The sequence below is a fragment of the Rhipicephalus sanguineus genome, chromosome 4 (assembly GCF_013339695.2).
Source record: "Rhipicephalus sanguineus isolate Rsan-2018 chromosome 4, BIME_Rsan_1.4, whole genome shotgun sequence".
Lineage (NCBI taxonomy): Eukaryota > Metazoa > Arthropoda > Arachnida > Ixodida > Ixodidae > Rhipicephalus > Rhipicephalus sanguineus.
The window spans coordinates 208,974,241-208,993,653 of NC_051179.1; the positions used below are offsets into that span (position 1 = coordinate 208,974,241).

The 19,413-nt window shown below is 45.6% G+C and overlaps 1 protein-coding gene across 1 annotated transcript in view; it reads right to left on the bottom strand.

Moving 5' to 3' along the window:
* Positions 1 to 19,413, bottom strand: part of LOC119391067 (monocarboxylate transporter 12) — a 136,447-nt gene that overhangs the window by 34,704 nt on the left and 82,330 nt on the right. The window contains exon 3 of the mRNA XM_037658752.2: positions 14,052 to 14,394. Within this exon, the coding sequence (XP_037514680.1) occupies positions 14,052 to 14,178 (127 nt within the window). The 5' untranslated portion in view covers positions 14,179 to 14,394. The remainder of the gene's footprint in view (positions 1 to 14,051; positions 14,395 to 19,413) is intronic.

The window sequence follows — 19,413 nt, forward strand, 5'->3', positions numbered from 1 at the left end:
ATCAACCGCTTTTTTATGTACAATACGTGATGGCTCCATGAGAGATCCCTGTCGATTATGACACCCAGAAACTTGTACGACCGAATATACGGTATAGTTTGGCCATTGATGAATACGCCGTACTGATTCATAGGTTTGCGCGTAAAAGCCACGAGGGCGCATTTCTCGGAAGAAAGCTCCAAGCCTCGATTACGGAGGTAACGGGCAGTTTGAGCGGCAGCTCTTTGAATTCTCGCTCGCAACTGCAGGCGTGTTACGGCGGACGTCCAAATGCAGATATCATCCGCGTACATTGATATCTTCACTGTGCTTGGCAGGTGCTCAAGGAGGGCAATCAGCGTAAGATTGAACAATACAGGACGGAGTACGCCGCCCTGGGGGACGCCACGGTAGCTGTAATGTGGAGAGGTTTGGCCGTCTTCGGTGCTCACAAAAAAGGATCGCATTGAGATGTAACTACGTATCCAGCGATACATCCGACCACCTATTCCTACCTCTTCGAGAGCGGTGAGGATGGCTTGGTGTGTAACATTGTCGTACGCCCCTTTGACGTCGAGGAACAAAGAAGCGCAGAGACGCTTACGGCCCTTTCTCGTGTTGAACGAAGGTGACCAGGTCCGACGACGTTATCAATCGATGATCGACCACGTCGAAATCCTGCCATTGCATCTGGGTAGACGTTGCTGCCCTCCAAGTACCACTCCAGGCGTCCGAGGATCATCCTCTCCATAACTTTGCCTACGCAACTGGCAAGTGCAATCGGGCGGTAGGATGAGAGCTCCAACGGTGACTTGCCAGGCTTCAATAGTGGAACCAGGCGACTGGTCTTCCAGCTTGTCGGGAGCGAGCCATCTCTCCAAGATGCGTTGTACAATATCTAGGAGAAACATTCTCGCGTGCTCACCCAGATGACGCAGGGCTCTGTAAGAAATTCCGTCGGGCCCTGGTGCCGACGTGTGTACACACAAAGCTAGTGCTGCCTTGAGTTCGTGGATGGAGAATGGCAAATCCATGCGGGGATCACGTGGTTGCGGACACTGCTCGAGAGTAGTAAGCTGGTTGCTGCTGTTATTTGGCCAGATAATCTGGCACAGAATTCTTCGGCCACGTCTATATCTGGTCTGTTTTGGGAGAGGGCTAGAGCCTTGAATGGGTACCGCTGAATAGGTTTTGTGCGCAGACCTCGTACCGTCCTCCACAAGTGCGATAGAGGTTTACGAGGGTCAAGCGACTCACAGAAAGCAGTCCAACGTTGCGATTCAAGCTTATCTATCCGGCGCTGGATCTTCTTCTGTAGACGTCGAGCGGTCCGCAAGTCTTCTACTGCCCCGTACGTCGGTGTCTTCGTTCAGCACGTCGGCGAACTGCTCGAAGTCGCTCTAACTCTATGTCGAATTCTGTTAATTTCGAAGAGCACGTGAGAGTACGCGTAGTGTCGTGTATCGTGCTCTTGATTGTTTCCTCTAAGTCGAGTGACCTATTCGCTTGACATTGCTCTTCCATGCGAGATTGAAATTTTGTCCAATCCACTCTTTGAATGCTATCGCGTATCTTGGAAGGGGATAAACCTTCAATCTTGACATATGTGGGAATGTGGTCACTCCCGTGCGTTTCTATGTCCGGAAACCACCCAGCATGCCTGACGAGGCTTCGTGAAACAAACGCCAAGTCAAGACAGCTGCTATACGTTGAACCACGGAGAAACGTTGGAGTGCCGTCATTTAACAAGAAAAGTTCATTGTCGGAGGCGAAGGACACCAAATTTCTGCCTTTAGCATTGATCTTCCTACTTCCCCAGAGTGTATGATGAGCATTGAAGTCCCCGATGATAACGCACGGGTGGGGAGTTGATGACAGGATGCTTTGTAGTCTTTTATGGTCAAATCGACTTGATGGAGATAGGTAGGCGCCCACAACAGTGACGGTAAGTCTCTTCTTCACTGTAAGGCATATATATTGATTGTCGTCGTGATGGGACACCGGCTGATGAAAGTAGGTGAGGTCACGGCGAATAAACATCAGAACCTTGCTGTTTTCAGCAGTTGTAGAAGACATAAATAATTCATATCCGGAGAGTCTGATGGCGTACGGTAAGTTCGGCTCGCAGATGACGATGATGGGAAACATATTGGTGTACACGAACCGACGGAAATCAGCAATGCGTGATCTCAGTCCCCGGGCATTCCACTGGAAAATCGCTGCCTTTCGGACCTCTTCCCTGAATGACACTGGCTGGTGAGCCATTATCTACTCAAAGGCTGCCAGTACTGGACTCAGGGCGTCCAGTACTTGGAGTGCATTTCTGGCGGTCGTTGTGTGCATGTTGTTTAACAACACGCGAATGGCATTTATTAAGGGCCGCAGAAGAGCAATCACTTGCTGATCTGTATTCCGCAAGTCCTCTGTTGTAGCAGCTTGCCCTGATGGGGGCGGCTTCTGCTGTGGTTCTTCCTCAAGTCGCCTAGGTGTAAGTGGCGGCCATTCTTTGGTAGAGAGAGACCTGCCCGTTTTCTGGTTTCTAACATCTGCATTTGCCAGGCTAGAAACTGCAGCTGGTGGTGTTCCCTGATGAGTCGGCTTACTTGCTGAAGTTGACGTTGTCCGTCGTGAAGACCTCCGACGGCGACTGTTATAACTTCCGGCTTTGAGGAATAAGATCACCGCACTTGAGCGTATGGGAAAGAAAGCTTCGCTAATCAAGGTAGGCCGGAGAATCAACTATGTTAAATCACTCCCGCACTCAATAATAATTAACTAATTAATAATTCAGTCCAACAATTTATTGTTCCTTTGATGTATATACAACATGACTTTATATAGATGGGATCTCGTAAACTCGCTCAAAGGTGTCAGCATAGATTCTGTGGTTAACAACCAACTTAATGACACAAAAATAAAGACATTACGTTAAACTCTGCCAAAAAAGTGCAAAAGCTTTTTTTTTTCAGTGATAACACCATAGGTAGTTTCAGAATTTAAACAAACGAATGTTGGCATGTGCACTTCAAAAAATAATAATTTACTATTAGGGTTTAACGTCCCAGAACCACGGTATCATTATGAGGGACGCCGTAGTGGAGAGCTCCGGAAATTCCGGCCACTTGGGGCTTCTTTAACGTGCACCTAAATATAAGCACACCGACCTGACGCACTTTGGCCTCCACCGAAAACGCGGCCGCCGCCGCGGCCGAGATTCGATCCCGCGACCTTCGGGTCAATCAATAGTCGAGTACCATGACTACTAGACAACCATGGCGGGTCTTCATTACAGACATAAAATAATAAGGTAACGTATTACACTCTTTCGCTTCAGCATTACAAAACGACAATATTATATACAATGTTGGTCCTGATATGGGGTACGTGTGGCAGTGCTGATTAGGCACATTGTAGCGAAAATGTCAACTTTTCTTCACGTTATAGACTGCGTTCCTACCGAAGCGCTTAAAACCGTAATTTTTGATGATTGAATGACTTTGACTTGATTGGGAAGACCGCATGTCGTAATGCTTTGAATAGCGTGAGCCGAGAACGCTCGCCATTGCAAACCATAACACGCGTACGAGCAGTACGTCATCACATAAATCGTTCTTTGGACGTGAAGGCATTGCGAGTACGTGTGTGTAATCCCAGCGCATTACTTGGCTCCTTATGAGGTCCCATCTGCATCATAACGCCGTGGCGAAAAGCGACACATAAATTACGTCCATCGCATGTTGTTCAGGGATTGGCCTCAGCCTGGTGCGCGATTCACTAGAGAGTTCGCTGGGTAGGGCACATTAGATTCGCCCGTCCAACACAAAGGGGCTCAGCCTCACATCATCGTCGTCGTTGTGCAACCGCTTTCTCGGGTTTATCGGGGAATAGTGTGGTTAACGTTGTTCCACTGCAGCATCGCGCGTTTCGCTGCGTTGCGATGGTCTCCTACTTCGTCGATATTGAACTCAGCGACGTAAATCAACGACAAGCAATTTCCTCGCATTTACACACGATAACAATACCTTAAGTATCGCCGTAGTGTTTCTACCGCACGATTCACCCAACGGATGGTACGACCTCTACCAATCGAATGTTACCCAGTTCACGGCAAGCAAGTGCCGCTCTTTGAACTGAAGCGTTCGTCCGCTTTGGCCGTTCCACACATGTTCCTAGTACGGTTTTGAGAAGTCTGCCGCACCTACCGAGAAAGCATGTGTCTCTGCATAAGCGGGGCCGCATGCAGGAGCATGCGCGGCAGTCAAGCTGACCACGTCTGAGCCCGAAACTGCCTGAAGGTGTCGCCCGCAGAACAAAAATCCCGGCTCTTCGCGGCTCTACACAGACGTGACCCGCGGTTGTACCTACCTCGTATAACATTACCAATTTTTTTCCACTCAATCTTTTTGCCTTGAGAGCGAACTATGACTTTGTTCTCTTATTATATTTCGCCGACGCAGGCGTACCAGCTTTTGTTACCATGACAATAAGGCCTTGTTTCCCCCTGCATGCACAGGTAGGCTGCGGTTGCTGTCGGAAGCGCAACTCATTGCGCTCACTAGACACATTCTCAATGCTATAGCTCTGCATGGCCTGGAGCCTGCTGTGTATGACGCTTCGTGGGGGTGAAAAAGCAAACGTTGACAGCGGCCTCGACGATCAGTTGCGCCGCCCGGCTGCTACGCTACATTGGGTTATCTCTCATACGTTGTACATTTCGCGCGTCCTTTTAGGTGCGCAACGCTTCCCCTAATATAGCCACGTAGAACTTCTGTACTAATATACGCAACGGAAACAAGACATTGAGCAAAGTGAATAAGAAGAGGCCGACAAAGTACTTCTTGATCGCCAGAAAAGAGTGATTGGAGTTATAACTGCGGTGCTGATGTGCTACAGGGAAGACATATAGCCCTAACAACGGAAAACTAGACTCCCTGTATGGGAAGTTCATCGTAGTTACAATGCCGGAATTCGACTGTGCAATCAACGATATGTACTGGATAAGCCGCATAATCCTTTCTAGCATAAGAAGCTCGCAAAAAGCACACACAACAATTTCTCTCTGTGAACGGTTTTATGTAAAAAAATCGTGTATCGAGGCATCGTTTCTTTTTTGCATTTTAATATTTGCTGGTGCACGCTACAGTGCAACGTGTTGCTGCCGCTCGATGAGCGATCATTGTAATTAGTTTATACAATCAATCTGCGTTGGTAATTCACCATAACTCAGTAGTTCATGCCAATACAGCGGGATGACATCCAACATTTTTATTATGGTGTAAGTATGATAGCATGATGGATGCAGCGCTAAAGACGAAGACGAAAGGAACACAGAGTGCACAGTACGGGCGATGTCTACTGCAGTAAATAGGATAACATGCGGGCACCGGGTCTCCAGTTTGCGCAGAAACTCCAAAAAAGATTTGAAAGACCTATTTTACACGGCCGATCGTTCATGTTTTTTCAAGTTCGTCCGTTCAAAACTCGAGAACCCTAAGTATGCATTGTCGCGGATGTTATTTGCTGGAGAAAGCATACGTTGCAGACGCCGGCAACATTAGACAATGGGCATTATGACGCCAAGTACAAGTGATACTCTAATCGCCACACTTCCTCCATTCTCTGAAGAGACTTGTATGTGATTGGGAAGTCCTATTTACGTGTCTTCACTAAACAGGTGTCTAGTTACGAACGCATGCAGGGATGATAAGCGGGTCGAACTGATTGGTCTTGTGGGGTTGCTATCACCACTGTAAAGTCGTTTTCACCTCATGGCGCACGGGTGTCCGGCGCATTAGTCGTAGTTACCTTAGGCGCCGCCGAGCGAGAGGTGGCACTGTGCTCGCGCGGTGTAAAGTCACTTTAACGCGGTGTAAAGTCACTGGAACGGGAAAAGTACCGCGACCGTCGTGCGCGCCGCCATATTTGGTCCAGCGCCGCCGAAGCTGCGGCGGTGCGGTGTTGATTTCGCGTGGAGTAACGCATGTTTTACGCATTGCGTGCGATTTTGCAGCCCCGAGTGAAGCATACCGTTGTTCTCTGACTGATTAGGAAAGAAATAGCGGCATTTATTAAATGCGAATCATTTCTTAGCGAATTTCTGTGACTATGGACGTATCTATCTATCTATCTATCTATCTATCTATCTATCTATCTATCTATCTATCTATCTATCTATCTATCTATCTATCTATCTATCTATCTATTTATCCGTCCCCGACTGTGCTGTCCTGGCCGCTTCGTTAATGGGAAGTGCACCAAATTTGGTATGGCATAACATGACTGTATGACAAATTTAAATTAGGTGATAACATGAAAATAATGACATGCATGCCATGTACGGCATGATTTACATGCCACGCTCATGGTGCGCTCGTGACCGCTTCGATAGCTTGATACGCAACAAAATTGGCATGGCGTTACAAGAGTGTATGACGAACATAAGTGACTGGTTATAACGTGCAAATCTTGACAGACATGCCATGTAAAACGTGATTTACACGACATGGTTTCGGGGCGCTCGCGGTCGTTTAATGAAATGCATATATACCAATTTTTTTATGACGAGCTATTTCTGTATGACTAACGTTAGCGATAGGTGGTAACATGAAAATCATGACTTCCATGTCATGTACGGCATGACTTACTTGCCACGCTCATGCTGCGATGGCGGGTGGTTCGCTAGCTTGAAATGCACGCGAATTGGTATAGCGTGAGGTGACTGTATGACGAACACGAATGACAAGTGGTAACGTGAAAATCATGACGGTATTTATGTTGGTCATACAGTCGCGTCACGCAATACCGATTTTGGTGCATATCAAACAAGCGAACCGGCCACGAGAGCATCATGGGCACGGCATGTAAATCATGCCATACATGGCATGCGTGCCATTATTTTCATGTTACCACCTGTTATTAACGTTCACATTACAGTCACGTCACGCAATACCGATTTTGGTGCATATCAAACAAGCGAACCGGCTGCGAGTGCATCATGAGCATGTCATGTAAATCACGCGTTACATGACATGTGTACCATTATTTTCATGTTACCGCACGGTATTTATGTTCGTCATACAGTCACGTCACGCAATACCGATTTCGGGGCATATCAAGCAAGCGAACCGGCCGCGAGAGCATCAGCCATTATTTTCATGCTACCATCTGTTATTTGTGTTCGTCATACAGTCACGTCAGGCAGTACCAATTTGTAGCAGTCAGTTTTCATGGCGCGCTGATCATTATATGTGAGCCCAAAGGCGTCAATTTTACGCCAGACATAATAAAATGTTATTGTGCATGAACCTCCTGCGACAACCACGCGAACAAGCTGCACTAGTGCAGGGTAGGGGCCAACATTCCCCGAAACGCGCGAATTCTCAATGAAGCGCTTACCTCACAATGCGGGTATCAGTCGTGGGAACAAAATTTTCCCACCTAATTCTGTGCAGCCACACAGCCCGTCGTTTGGCATCCTTTTTCCCGCTGGGAATGGCAAAGAGAGCCTTACCCGGGCATTCTTCGATGCCTCGATAGGCTTTCGATGAAGTCTCAAAACGATACGGCATTTCGTAATGTTCCTATACGCTTTCCTGAGCCTATAGAAACAATCGCCCTCTAAAGCGCCGTGCGTCTGCGGCCGTGAGATACTAGCGAGGCGAGCGAGCTGGACCATTTATGTGGCGAAGCCGCCGAAAGGGCGCGGCGGTGAAGAGAAAAGGAACGCGGTACTTTTCCCGTTACAGTGACTTTAACGCGGTGGGGCCAGGAGCGCCGCCATGCGGTAGCGAGATTAGGCGGGCGCACAGGGAACGGCAGCGAGTCTCTTGGGGTTTGGCGCGTGCGCGGACGGACGTATTGTCGCCGCGGGCTCCTCGTGGTGAGTCGGGTGTCGGCGACGGAGCATTCGCGGTACATTCTATCTGTTCTGTTGTTTTGTGAGCGTTATGCTCTCTGTGTGTTGCATCGTCAATAGATTGGATTATTTCCCACGCTACTAGTTATTTATTAGCTTCGACTTCCGCGCTCGCCGTTGTAAGAGCAATTAATAAATTTGAACGTGTTCTTTGCTCGACGGCGTGACTGTGTTCCTTTGTTCCTAGAGCGGCGCTCGCGAGTCTCCACAGTTTACACAATGTGAGAATTAGTACCAATACGGGTGTCTTTAGCAGCGGAGCTGTTCAAAGACTGTGCCCGATGACGGATGAGTGTCCGCATCGCATGTAAGTAATTAAGATGCGAGTCCGCATCGGATGAGTGTCCGAATCTCTCCGGTAAGTACGTAAGGTGCACCCTTACATGGCGTAACTACTTCCGTCGTGGACGAAGCGGTAGCCGCACAGTGAAACGGGGAAGGGCGGCTCGAGCGTGAATAGGGCCTCAAGTCACTGTAGCTGGGGCGGGTGTGGCAGGCGCTGTCATACGTGCTTCCCCGTGCATCTCTACTCCACAAATAACGCAATCGCAGGCACCCACACAAATACAGGAGAACCGCTGCTTCGCTGTTTCTGCAGATTTCACCCCTGGTAGAAGTGGGGTAATTTCTTTTTCGTTCTTCTAAGTCACTTCCTTACACCACGAGAAATGCAGTGTTGAGCAAACTTAAGCATTCGTACGAAAGATGCTTTGACGCAATTGCCGAGGTTCCGCACCGCGCTTATGGCTTTCTTAATGCAGCGTCAGCTGCTCACCAATTATTTGCACGTTTGCCAGCGATGTTGATGTTTGTTGATGCAATAAGAATGTATTTTACAAATCGCTAATCAAAATAAAATAAAAAAATGCATGCAGCAACACTGAATGGACGGAATTTGAATTTGGAACGTTTTACCTGCGAGTCGCAAGCGTTATTATCCAGCCGTTCCACCGATGTTACCGCAACCGGTAATGCGGCTATTGGGGAATAAGAGTTTACGATTACTAGCCAGAAAGGAGACTGGGACGAGAAGGAGAAACGCGGGTCCACGCTAGTCCCTCTCTCCTTCTTCTCGTACCCGTATCCTTGTTAACTAGTAATCATTACCTATTATTATCGATACTAACTTTCCGCCTTAACTGGCTCTTGGAGGGCGCGGCGCTATTTCCAGCTGCTGCGATAGGCTCAAGCTGGGTTCGCCAGCTTGGCTCGGGGCTATTGAAATTCAATGTGAAACTGTTATCGCGCAAAATTATGTAAAATCATTAAAACCAACACGCCAGGAGAAAGAATGAAAAGTAGTTGCGGCTACGCACTTTACAACCTAGGTGCGCTAACTTGACAGTAAGTTCAGTCTCCTTATCCTTATATGCAGGCGGTACCTCCGCACGCACCTGCCACTGTGATCTATAGTGGTTATGGTGCTCGACTGCTGCCCCGAAGGTCGCGGAATAGAATCCCGGCCGTGGTAACCGCATTTCGGTGGAGGTGAAATGTTTGAGGCCCGTGTGAACTTGGAATATTTAGGTACACCATACAGAACACCAGATGGTAAAAATTTCCGGACTCCTCCACTACGGCGACTCTCATAATCATATCGTGGTTTTGGAACGTAAACACCCAACAATTATTATTGTTATTCACCGCACGCCCTTCTCAAAGTTTACTCTAATCAAAACAGTATAAATCAAGGCAAGACATAACGACAATTAAGTTTAATGTTTATGACGTGTGAACATTGCTTGTTTGAATGGACATTTTTCGTGCGTGAATTTTACATCACTTTATTGTCGTTGATAACTTCATGAAGAAAATTATCATATAACAGAAGAGGAGTAGCCGAATCCCTATCTGGGCACCAACGTCTCCATAAACACATTTAATTAAAAAAAGACCTGTTTCATGACATAAATAACAGCGTATGAACTACCAGCTGATTCGCTGCCACTTGCCAGCTCTGATGCATACAATACTATCGAGAAAAAAAAAGAGGTAGCCTGCGGTGAAACCCGCAGGTACGTAAACGAATAAAACAAAACAAAAATGTCTGTGTGTTTGTTTCGGCAGCGAGCACGCTATGAACACGATGCACAAGGATTAATCTCTAGGCTCTACTGCTACCACATATCGTCCTCGAACGAGTGGAGGGCGCAATCCGCTGGGAAAGAAGCGCGCACAGCTCTTTACGTGCTTGGGAAATCATATTTCCCGGGTGAATCTAAATTCTTTTGGGTGTTTCCATCTCATTACACAACTACAGCTCAGACAAAAATTTGTAGAACGTTGGTACAGTAATCGCGTTTTGCCAGCATGACACCGATTTTTGATATATTTAGAAACCGTGAGGGTGTAATAACGACGTTCCTCTGGCGAAACCATCCAAGAGGGTGCTATTTTTGTCAGTGTGTATTCACTGACATAACTGAACACTCTTGTGCGTATGTACTTGGTAATAGAGAGAGGAGGAGAGAATTAAACTTAATTGTCCGACCAGGCGCGCGTTGTCTTCACCCAGGGGTGGGTGACTTCGTTATTCCAGGTAGCCTTAAATAATTAGAAAAAAAACTACAACAGAAGGTTATAAGCGTGAATGCCCATACAAAACAAAACTTTACAGAGGTTTGGGAAGCATCCCTATTATGAAAATTGCGTCTATCGTGTATCACGACTGGAAGTACATACATTTTATGTTCGTGTAGGCGCCGCTGTTTGAGACAATGCTCAGATGACGACGTCTGTCAGTGTTCCAGGTGGTCTCGCCTCACGCTGTCATTTTCTCGAGAATTTCTGTGAACACGCCTTCTCCTCTGATGAACTTCGCCCTTAATTTATTGATCACAACAGTGAAGGTACGTACTAATGTAATGCTAAAAGGGCTCACCATAGCCATAAATCCTAGCGACTGTGCCGAAATACAAGTGGTAAACAGGGGAGTGGCATCGTGATGTCTTTAGTGTGTCCCGCTTAGGTCATGCGTGCACAATGTTTCCCACATCACCGATTTTCAATTTAGGCTTCCGAGAAACTCGATTTTTAATGCGGAAGCCTTATATGCCTCATGAGAAACGTCACGGGGCGAAAAGCTTGCGTGAGGTGCAGAAAAACACCGGAATCGCAAAAAGACCAATCACGGTCCTCGTGCCTCGAGGCGCGGGAGCTTTGCAGCGTTCCAGTGACTGAAAATATAAAGAAAGCGGCGTTCGCGTGACCCTCACTTCACCTTTGTGAAAGTATGAAACAGGGGCGATAAAGAAGACGGTCACTTGGCGTGTCAGACGTCACGGAAATCTGCTTGGCGAGTATAAGTAAATTGAGAAGTAATTTCCTTCTATGAAGGTGGACAGCAGCAAAGCTGTTTGGCATACTACCTAGAGATGACACAGAATTTTGATCTATAGCCGGTCACAAGCTGAATGTCAGTCCAGAAATCTCTCTTGAACTTTTGTATGCTTCTTTAAAGCTTTCCTACTGAGCAGCATGCGTCTTTTTGACGCCACATGCGTCATCTTGTCTTTTTTGCGGCACATGCGATGGCATTTGACGCCCGTGTGCTCCCTTCATTTTTAGTGGACTAGTGGCGAGTAATGGGGTTTGCCCAATTTCTCTCGCTAACAAGTGGAATGCCCTGCATATTCCAAGCTGTATATATTCCGGAACAAACGGAATATACAGCTTGACTGTAAAAAGCGGCGTTCGCGTGAATCGGCTTACCGAAATCTAAAGGAGCGAAAGCCGTGCAGAAGTGAGTGATGTACTATATGTGTCGTAAGAAGGTAGTGATGGCTGGTAGTAGCCGAGGATGAAATATGCTTGCAACGCAATAAAGATATGGCGTGTGAGCCATAGCGCCACACATACGATGATAATCAAAGCAAACCAAGTAGTGGTGAGTTAATTAGCGAAAATTAATCAGTAAAATTTAATAGTGATCGTTCTAACGGTGACAGTAATTAGGGATAGTCAATTAGCGAAAGTTTGACGCCTACAACAGGTGCGCGGCAAAATAGCCACACCAGATAAGGGGTCTTATCATTTTTTTTTTATTTTGCTATACCGTACTGCTTACACTAATATGCTCGATGCAAAACAAAAATATTCAGCGTAACAAAACTATTGTAGCCCCCAGAGAAACACAAGAAGTCATTATACGCCTTATTGAACGTATTGTTCGTGCTATTCCCTGGTGCCTCCATCAGGATTGGACGACAAAGCAACATGAGGTGTGTCTTCAAAAATAGTGCTAAGCTTCGTACATTGCGTGGCGCTGCTAATGAGCAAAAACGTCGCACTACTCTTCCCTTGCACCATTGTTGTGATACACAATGTTCCATTAATACTACGCAGAGCATTACGGCTTCTCTTTCCATGATAAGAAAAAGTAAAAGAGCACTTCAAGTCTGCCAAGGATATGTGTCACTGATGGGAAGCAAATGGGCAAGCCAATGACGGTGCATCTAAAGGAAATCTCATGCACAGTACTTTAAAAAAAAAGAAAGAAACAGAACCATTGGTACCATAAAGGATAAGATAAAGATATCCAGAGCGATCCTGGAGACAGGATTGATATGCGACCTCGCCGACATGTGAATTACTGCCTGCCGTGTATGCATTCTACGAAAGAAGAGATATCTCGTCGAAACAGTGCCCGAAGTCGACAGTTTCTTTAGTTCCTGCTGCGCTGGCAATGTTTTACTCTGGTTTTTCAAGGGCCTTCTGATAATTCCTGTTCTCCGTTTGTGTCCTCGCCTTATCGGTGGCACGATTTTATTTGACCCGAATTGTACACTATATGAACGCACGCGTGGTCACCTCGAAATCGCAGAATTCATGCTTCAGTATTTGTTATCTGAGTCTGTGCATTATGACTATTATTTATGCGTTTCTGTATTAATCTGGCACTCATGTTTAGACGAGTAAGCATTGAGTGTCACATTATATCGTCGGTAATTAAACCTGCGTAACTATAAAAGAAGCCATATATTATGGAAAGCCTCTTTACATATGCAGTACAAATATTTAGTTCCAATGTCATCGCCAGTTACACTGGGGAGTAAGTATTACTACTGTTCAAACGTACGCTGCACACGGATGTCGAAGCCACTCAGTGTTTGCACATAAAAGTTATATGCGCATGCTAGCTTTCTAAAGCCGCGCTTAAAATTCATGATGGCACGATTACTTGTGGCGTTAATAGACTGCATGAATGAAATTGTGATTATCATTTGACAAGGTTGCACCTGCCCCTATTAATCAAATCAAACAGCATGAGACACTGATCATTTGTCATTTGTATCATTCTGATATACTCTGTTAAACTGCTGTTCTTTAACAGCCCAGAATTTCTCTTTGTGAAAAATAATGTACAGATGGTCTGACTACAATTCACGAAGTATAGCATGTTGGCTACTTTCAGACGCATTAGATGCATCTAAAAACACACGAGCCACGATCGATCAACGCGATGTTGCTTTAAGTACAAAACAAAACACGCTATTACGAACGGATAGTGGAAACACGCGGGCGTAATGTGAACATATCTAGCTGGATATAAATAGCCCTTCGTGAAACGAGTTCTTAATTATCAGTAAAGTCATCCGGCACGTGGAGTCTTTGTGCTTCCGTATCCATTACAGTTTTTAAGTGATATTACCGCAAGACAATGCAATTTCTCAGCTAGAGTTATTCTGACGGGTAATGCATTAATTTGTCCAATGTACCTGCCTCCAAAATCTCACATTCATGTGTCATTTTTTCAGGACTTGTCTGTATTTCTTGATAAATAAGCTTTTCGAGACGTACGAAGGCAGTAATCAGCGCCGTGCAGAAATATCGTTGTCCTTACAACGCAATATATTGCTGATTGTAAACGATCTGTGGGCTTAATCTCTATAATGTGGTCAAAGTGGTGATGTTAACAGATAAACGTATAGTGTCCATTTCTCCTTCTGGCTAAATGAGCGTAAGTATAGATCTAGAATTTCCAGTAACGCCTGATTTATATTAATTTCCGCGAGCACTTCAGTTTGACATTGCATCATTTTCTTCCCTTTTCCCTCGTGGTTCTTATCACCTGGCATTAAAATTCGGCCACCTCCACACCATTAGCGTCCCACCGCGACACCACGCACGCCTAGTTTATAATATTCGAGATGCTCACCTCGTTTTTCCATTCCACCGCGCTCTGCCAGACCAACTTGTAGCCTTGGACTCCGAGGTCTTAAATCGTCAACGGACATCGGAAGACACTGGCTCGGTACGGTCAGCTCCGAGTTGTCAGCCCCCATTGTGCCGACAGCGCGTCGCTTTGCAGCGGGTTCGGGAGTTTGATGGTAGCTTGGAAACTACGGTGAAAGCAGGGCAGCAGGAACGGAAGAGGCTCTCCCCACTTTTCTTTCACAGCAGACAGGGGCTTTCCCTAGCAGCTGCCTCTGGCGACGCAGGCACTGTCGCAATGCCGGCACAAACCAGGCAACTCCGGAGCTACTCCACCGCACGAGCACCTGTGGGACGACATGCGGTGAACTGCCTGCTGCAGGTGTATCGCGCTATATGCAGCGAGAGTCGTAACTGCGACAGAGACAGATGACAGCTAAGAGAGCGACAAAAAGCCGAGAATAAAAAAGAAGATAAGCGCTGCTCCACATTTTACGTGAAGCTAATCATGTGATACTGCCTGCGTTTGCGTAGATTGCACTGGAGAAGCGCTCAGTGACACAAGACGGAGTGCTGCACTCATGTACTACAGGCCCCAGTGTTAGCGTCACGCCTACAGATAGTGCGAAATTTGGCACGCAGTCAAACCAAATAAATCACTGAGGCGTATGACCTCGAAATACGGACCGACAGTTTGATGGTCCTAAATGCCCTTTAATAAATCTGCTAACAAATGTCTGCCCTTGTCTAAATCATGGCAGGCAGTTATCCTAAAATATGGCCTCAAAACACTGCCGAGAAATAGCAATAACTTGATAACTTTCAGCGTCTTGGAGATGTTTAGCGAATCAGTTACCTGGAGCATCAATGGAGTGATATAAGCAAAATGGAGCAGGAGCATAGAAATGACATGCGCTTCGACAGTACAGCAAATTAGAAAATATAAGGAGCTTATGACGTCACACTAGAGATCCTGAATTATGGATCATTCTGTACTGAATTCACTATTAAATCGTATACGCTTCCCTAAACAAGCGTGCAAGGTCGTGCGCATGCTCTGTGCCATGCATTTCTAAAATAGACTTTGTCGTTCGTTAGCATACTATAGGAAACACAGCGCATTCTGCGTATGAACAGTTTCTTTTTCGCATGCATGTCTCGGCGGCCCGGCTGAGACCACCTGTGTGTGTGCGTGCATGCCATACCGGCGTTTCAGAAAGGAAAGGGATGCATGTCAGAAGTGGAAACAGCTGGGAAACCATGGCGCGGTTTCATTACCACTCACCCAAAAGAAAGACGCACGCGTATTGCCTCCTCTGTTAACCTACTCGCAGACCTCAATTTTCAGCAGTATTTTCAATTACATGGATGATGCGGTAAAACATGTTTGTGTAGTGTATTCGGTCTTCCAATTTGGGCACCCTGCTGCGGCAAACAACTTGTAGTTAAATCATCGAGGTAATCTTACTTCAATGTCATCCGTTATGTTGCTTCAAGATGTTATTCTACCCTTTCATTATCGTTCATCACAAAGAAGCAGTATTAGGCAATGATTATGGCTGCGAGGAGACCTGATAGCAAGTGAACGGAGGCAAAGACAACGAAATAACAAAAATACCGTTCATAGAATCCACAGAGGCCAGTAAACCTGGTGGAGGCTTCTGATATTGAATATCGATAACTCCACAGTCTTCCTCCAGCAAAAGGACGACCAACGAAGAGGTGTATTCCTATCACACCATTCTTACTCAGCATACATGATCGTGTGTTCCAACACGGATTGGCCCACCGTGGTTCTATCGGGAGGGACACCTTATGATCATCAGATCAGTAATGTCTCAAGAAGTTTTTCCGAGAAATTGGCTATCTTACAGTATTATCACGGGGAAAGTCAAATTCGTAGAGTGCCTTCAACGCTTTTCCAGAACTTATTATTTTACATCGTTGAAACGCCATGCTGAGAAATCACTGAACCCTGTGGTATTGATGCACTGAAAATGTCTCTCTCAGCTGTTGCTAAATTAGGATTACATACATTTTTTGGACTTTACGTACCCAAGCCACGATATCATCACGATATCCCTCCGAATTAGTTTTTGTCCCCTCATATTATTGAACTGCCGCCAAAGTATAAATGAAAGGATGTTTTTTTTATGTGCGTGTTGCAACCACGCTTCTACGTTTCCCGGTTCTTTCGCGGTGTTTCTCGCAATTATACCAAAACACAGTATTTACACATCATCTAGATAACTCCTAGATGAGGATAAGTGTGGGATATTTTAGTTACGGTTTTGTTCGATTGCATATTTTACGCTGACAGTCGGAGTAGGTCATGTGGCATCGAAACGTCTCTTGAAAGGAAATCTTACTATTTCCTTTTGTTTCGCGTTCATTTCAGGTCGCATTCAGATGAAGGTTAAATGCTAGAGGCCCGTGTACTTGGATTTATGTGAACGTTGAAGAGCCCCATGAGGTCAATATTTCGGGAGAGAGAGAGAAGAGGGAGAAAGGAAAGACAGGGAGGTTAACCAGAAGCAGTCTCCGGTTGGCTACCCTGCACGTGGCAAGGGGAAAGGGGATGTAAAAGAATCAAAGAGAAGAAGAGTTCTCCACTACGGCGTTCCTCCTAATCGTATCGTGGTTTTCGCACGTGAAACCCCAAGTAATATCATTATTGTTACCTCTGGCACTAATTCCACTATCTAGACTCTAGAACACTTCAGGGATGCAAATTCCTGGATATTACCGCTTCATGATACAAAACATAGAACGAGTGCTGTAGCGTATACCAGGTTCTATGGGACGTTAGTGACCAACTTCAGCGGCTCTGTGCTGCATCGAGTGGAAATCCAGTGGCCTTGCTCTTCTATCTGTTTTACTGCGCCCTTATCACTCTTGGCACTCTATACAGTAGCTGATTTGCCGTGCGCATACTTTAAACCTCCTAATCTTTGTCATGTCTCTCTTGACCTTGCTTTTTTTTCTCTCTTTTTTTCATAATGCACATTTCATCATAACAGCCCCCGTTCTTGAAAAACGTAAAAAGCTAGTGACGTAGTTTTTATTATATCGATTTTCAGAGTTACGTGAATGTCCTCAAGCCTGAAAACGTACAAATTATTTATTCAACCATCGAATATTCGCCCTGAATAACATAGTACCACATCGTTTCTACAATAAGTCCTTCTTTTCAGTAATGGAGGTTCTATTGCAATGGCACCATCACACGGAAGGTCACAACGTGCAGCAACACAGTTCGCCGTTTTGACGATCTCTCGGTACAATAGCGTGCTGCAACATCGGCTTCTTCCAAGTGTAGAAGCATAAGATGGGATTTACCGACTGCCAAAACACTGCAACGTGGGACGAACATGTGATCATTCTCCGTTTCACGTCGTCAACATGTAATACAAGCTCCATAAAAGAAACCGAAACTGGTTCTAGAAGAGGTGTTACATCAAATTCCTCAGGGACCTCTGATGCTTGACAGCATTTCTCGCGTAGTTTCGCTGCTCCAGAGATTCACTTTGCGCAAAAAATAATCAGAAAATAAAAACATTTATTGTCTCCATGATTCTTTATAATTTACCATCTGCTACAGCTCAGGAAAGAGTGACTCAGCAAAAGTGAGAAAATCGTACGTGAAAGCACGCCTTGTTTTTCTATTGGCACCCGGAAACACAAGGACGCTGAAAAACAAGCGCACGTAAAGTAATATAAACCATCGCGAAGCCACACACAAATGCGACAGCGAGGCTGTCGTTTGACGTTGACAAACAGCGCTTGACAGCGGGCGAGCCTGCTAGCATTCGTAAACGTTTTGCGCCAGCAAATGAGAAGAGCGGCAGCGTCATAATGCGGGCACGCTCGCTCACCTGAGCAGAAAATGAAGAAAATGCTGCCGGTTCGTTTAGGCTGATAAAATCTTTTTTTCACATACAAAATATGCTTCTCCGTATTGTATATTCACTATGAAATAATATCTCGGTGGGGAACGCATTGTAACGTCGCAGTTTGACAACCAAGGTCAATATTACATTAAGTACTAAGGATATTACAAAATTCTCTGCGGGTAACCACAACAAGCACAATTAAATAAATTCGTTAATAAACCTTAAGATACGGGGATGAGTTTGAGATTGAGCTGGAGTCTATTCAACCACATAGTACGTATAGGATGTGCATTTGTGGTTGGGTATGATGGAAAAGAAGACGCATAAAGGCGGCTTCTCTAGCTACATCAGCACTGAAAGCATAACAAAATGAGCACAGGCAGCAGAAAAACAACGGGACATAAATATAGATATGTAGTTTTTCACAACAAAGGATTGACAGATTTACATATCTTAAAAATAAGAACACTTACACCTATTGAGTTACACTCTTCATTTTAAGTAGATCAATTTTTGGAGAATGCAGGCAAGTACATGGTAATTCATTTCCTCTTTTAAAGTAAGTTAGCGAGCAGAAACGAACAGCTTATATTCCGTACGCACCTTTCGGTACGTTGATGATCTTCTTGTTATTGTCAAATCCCTCAAGTGGGAAACAGCGCAACATGTTCTTGATTTCTTCAGAAAAAAAACTCAATTTCACGCACGAAATTCTGGAGCATAACACATTGCGGTATTTAGATTCAGATCTTACTTTTGAACCAGACCATCTGTGCTGGTAATATGCCCCTATAGGAGCGAGAAGCGTCTGCTTAACTACAAACCGTGTCACTCAAAACTTGTAAAAAAATGGTATAGCTGCGGAGTGCCTAGCAATGGCATTCGAAAATCTTGTCCTCACAAGATGAGCACTAGTTTCGAGGCCCAAGTGCATCGTTGCAGGGAAGCCGGCCTCAAGGACTCGATCCTTGCAGAATGTGGGGGTAGAATCCTTGAAAAATTGAAACTCTCTAAACGTGACCTGGAGAAGCGAAGTAGTAAAGATGACCGTCATAAGAAAGTAGCGGCAATGCCCTACGTGCGTTCCCTTTCCCACAAGTTTCGTAAAGTAGGGGCCTGGTACGGTGTCAATGTGCCGTTTTCAGCCCTTGAAGTGGGCAAGCTGGCAGCCGCACTACACAGACAGAGAGATGCATTTGAACGAAGCACAGGCTGCAGAATAAAACACTCGACTATGTTTGTCTCTTGTGAGAGTGCTGTTGAGTATCAGATCCCTTTGTCCTGCGGCCGTACGTATATAGGGCAAACAGGGCGGTGCGTTAATGTGAGGCTTTTGGAGCTCAATAATTCCTTAGAAAAGATATCAACTAACTTGGTCAAGCACTGTTTTGAATGCCAGTGTGTACCTTTTTTTATCGACATTAAAATCTTATTTATTTATAATGATAGCTACACAAGAGAAGTGTCCGAGGC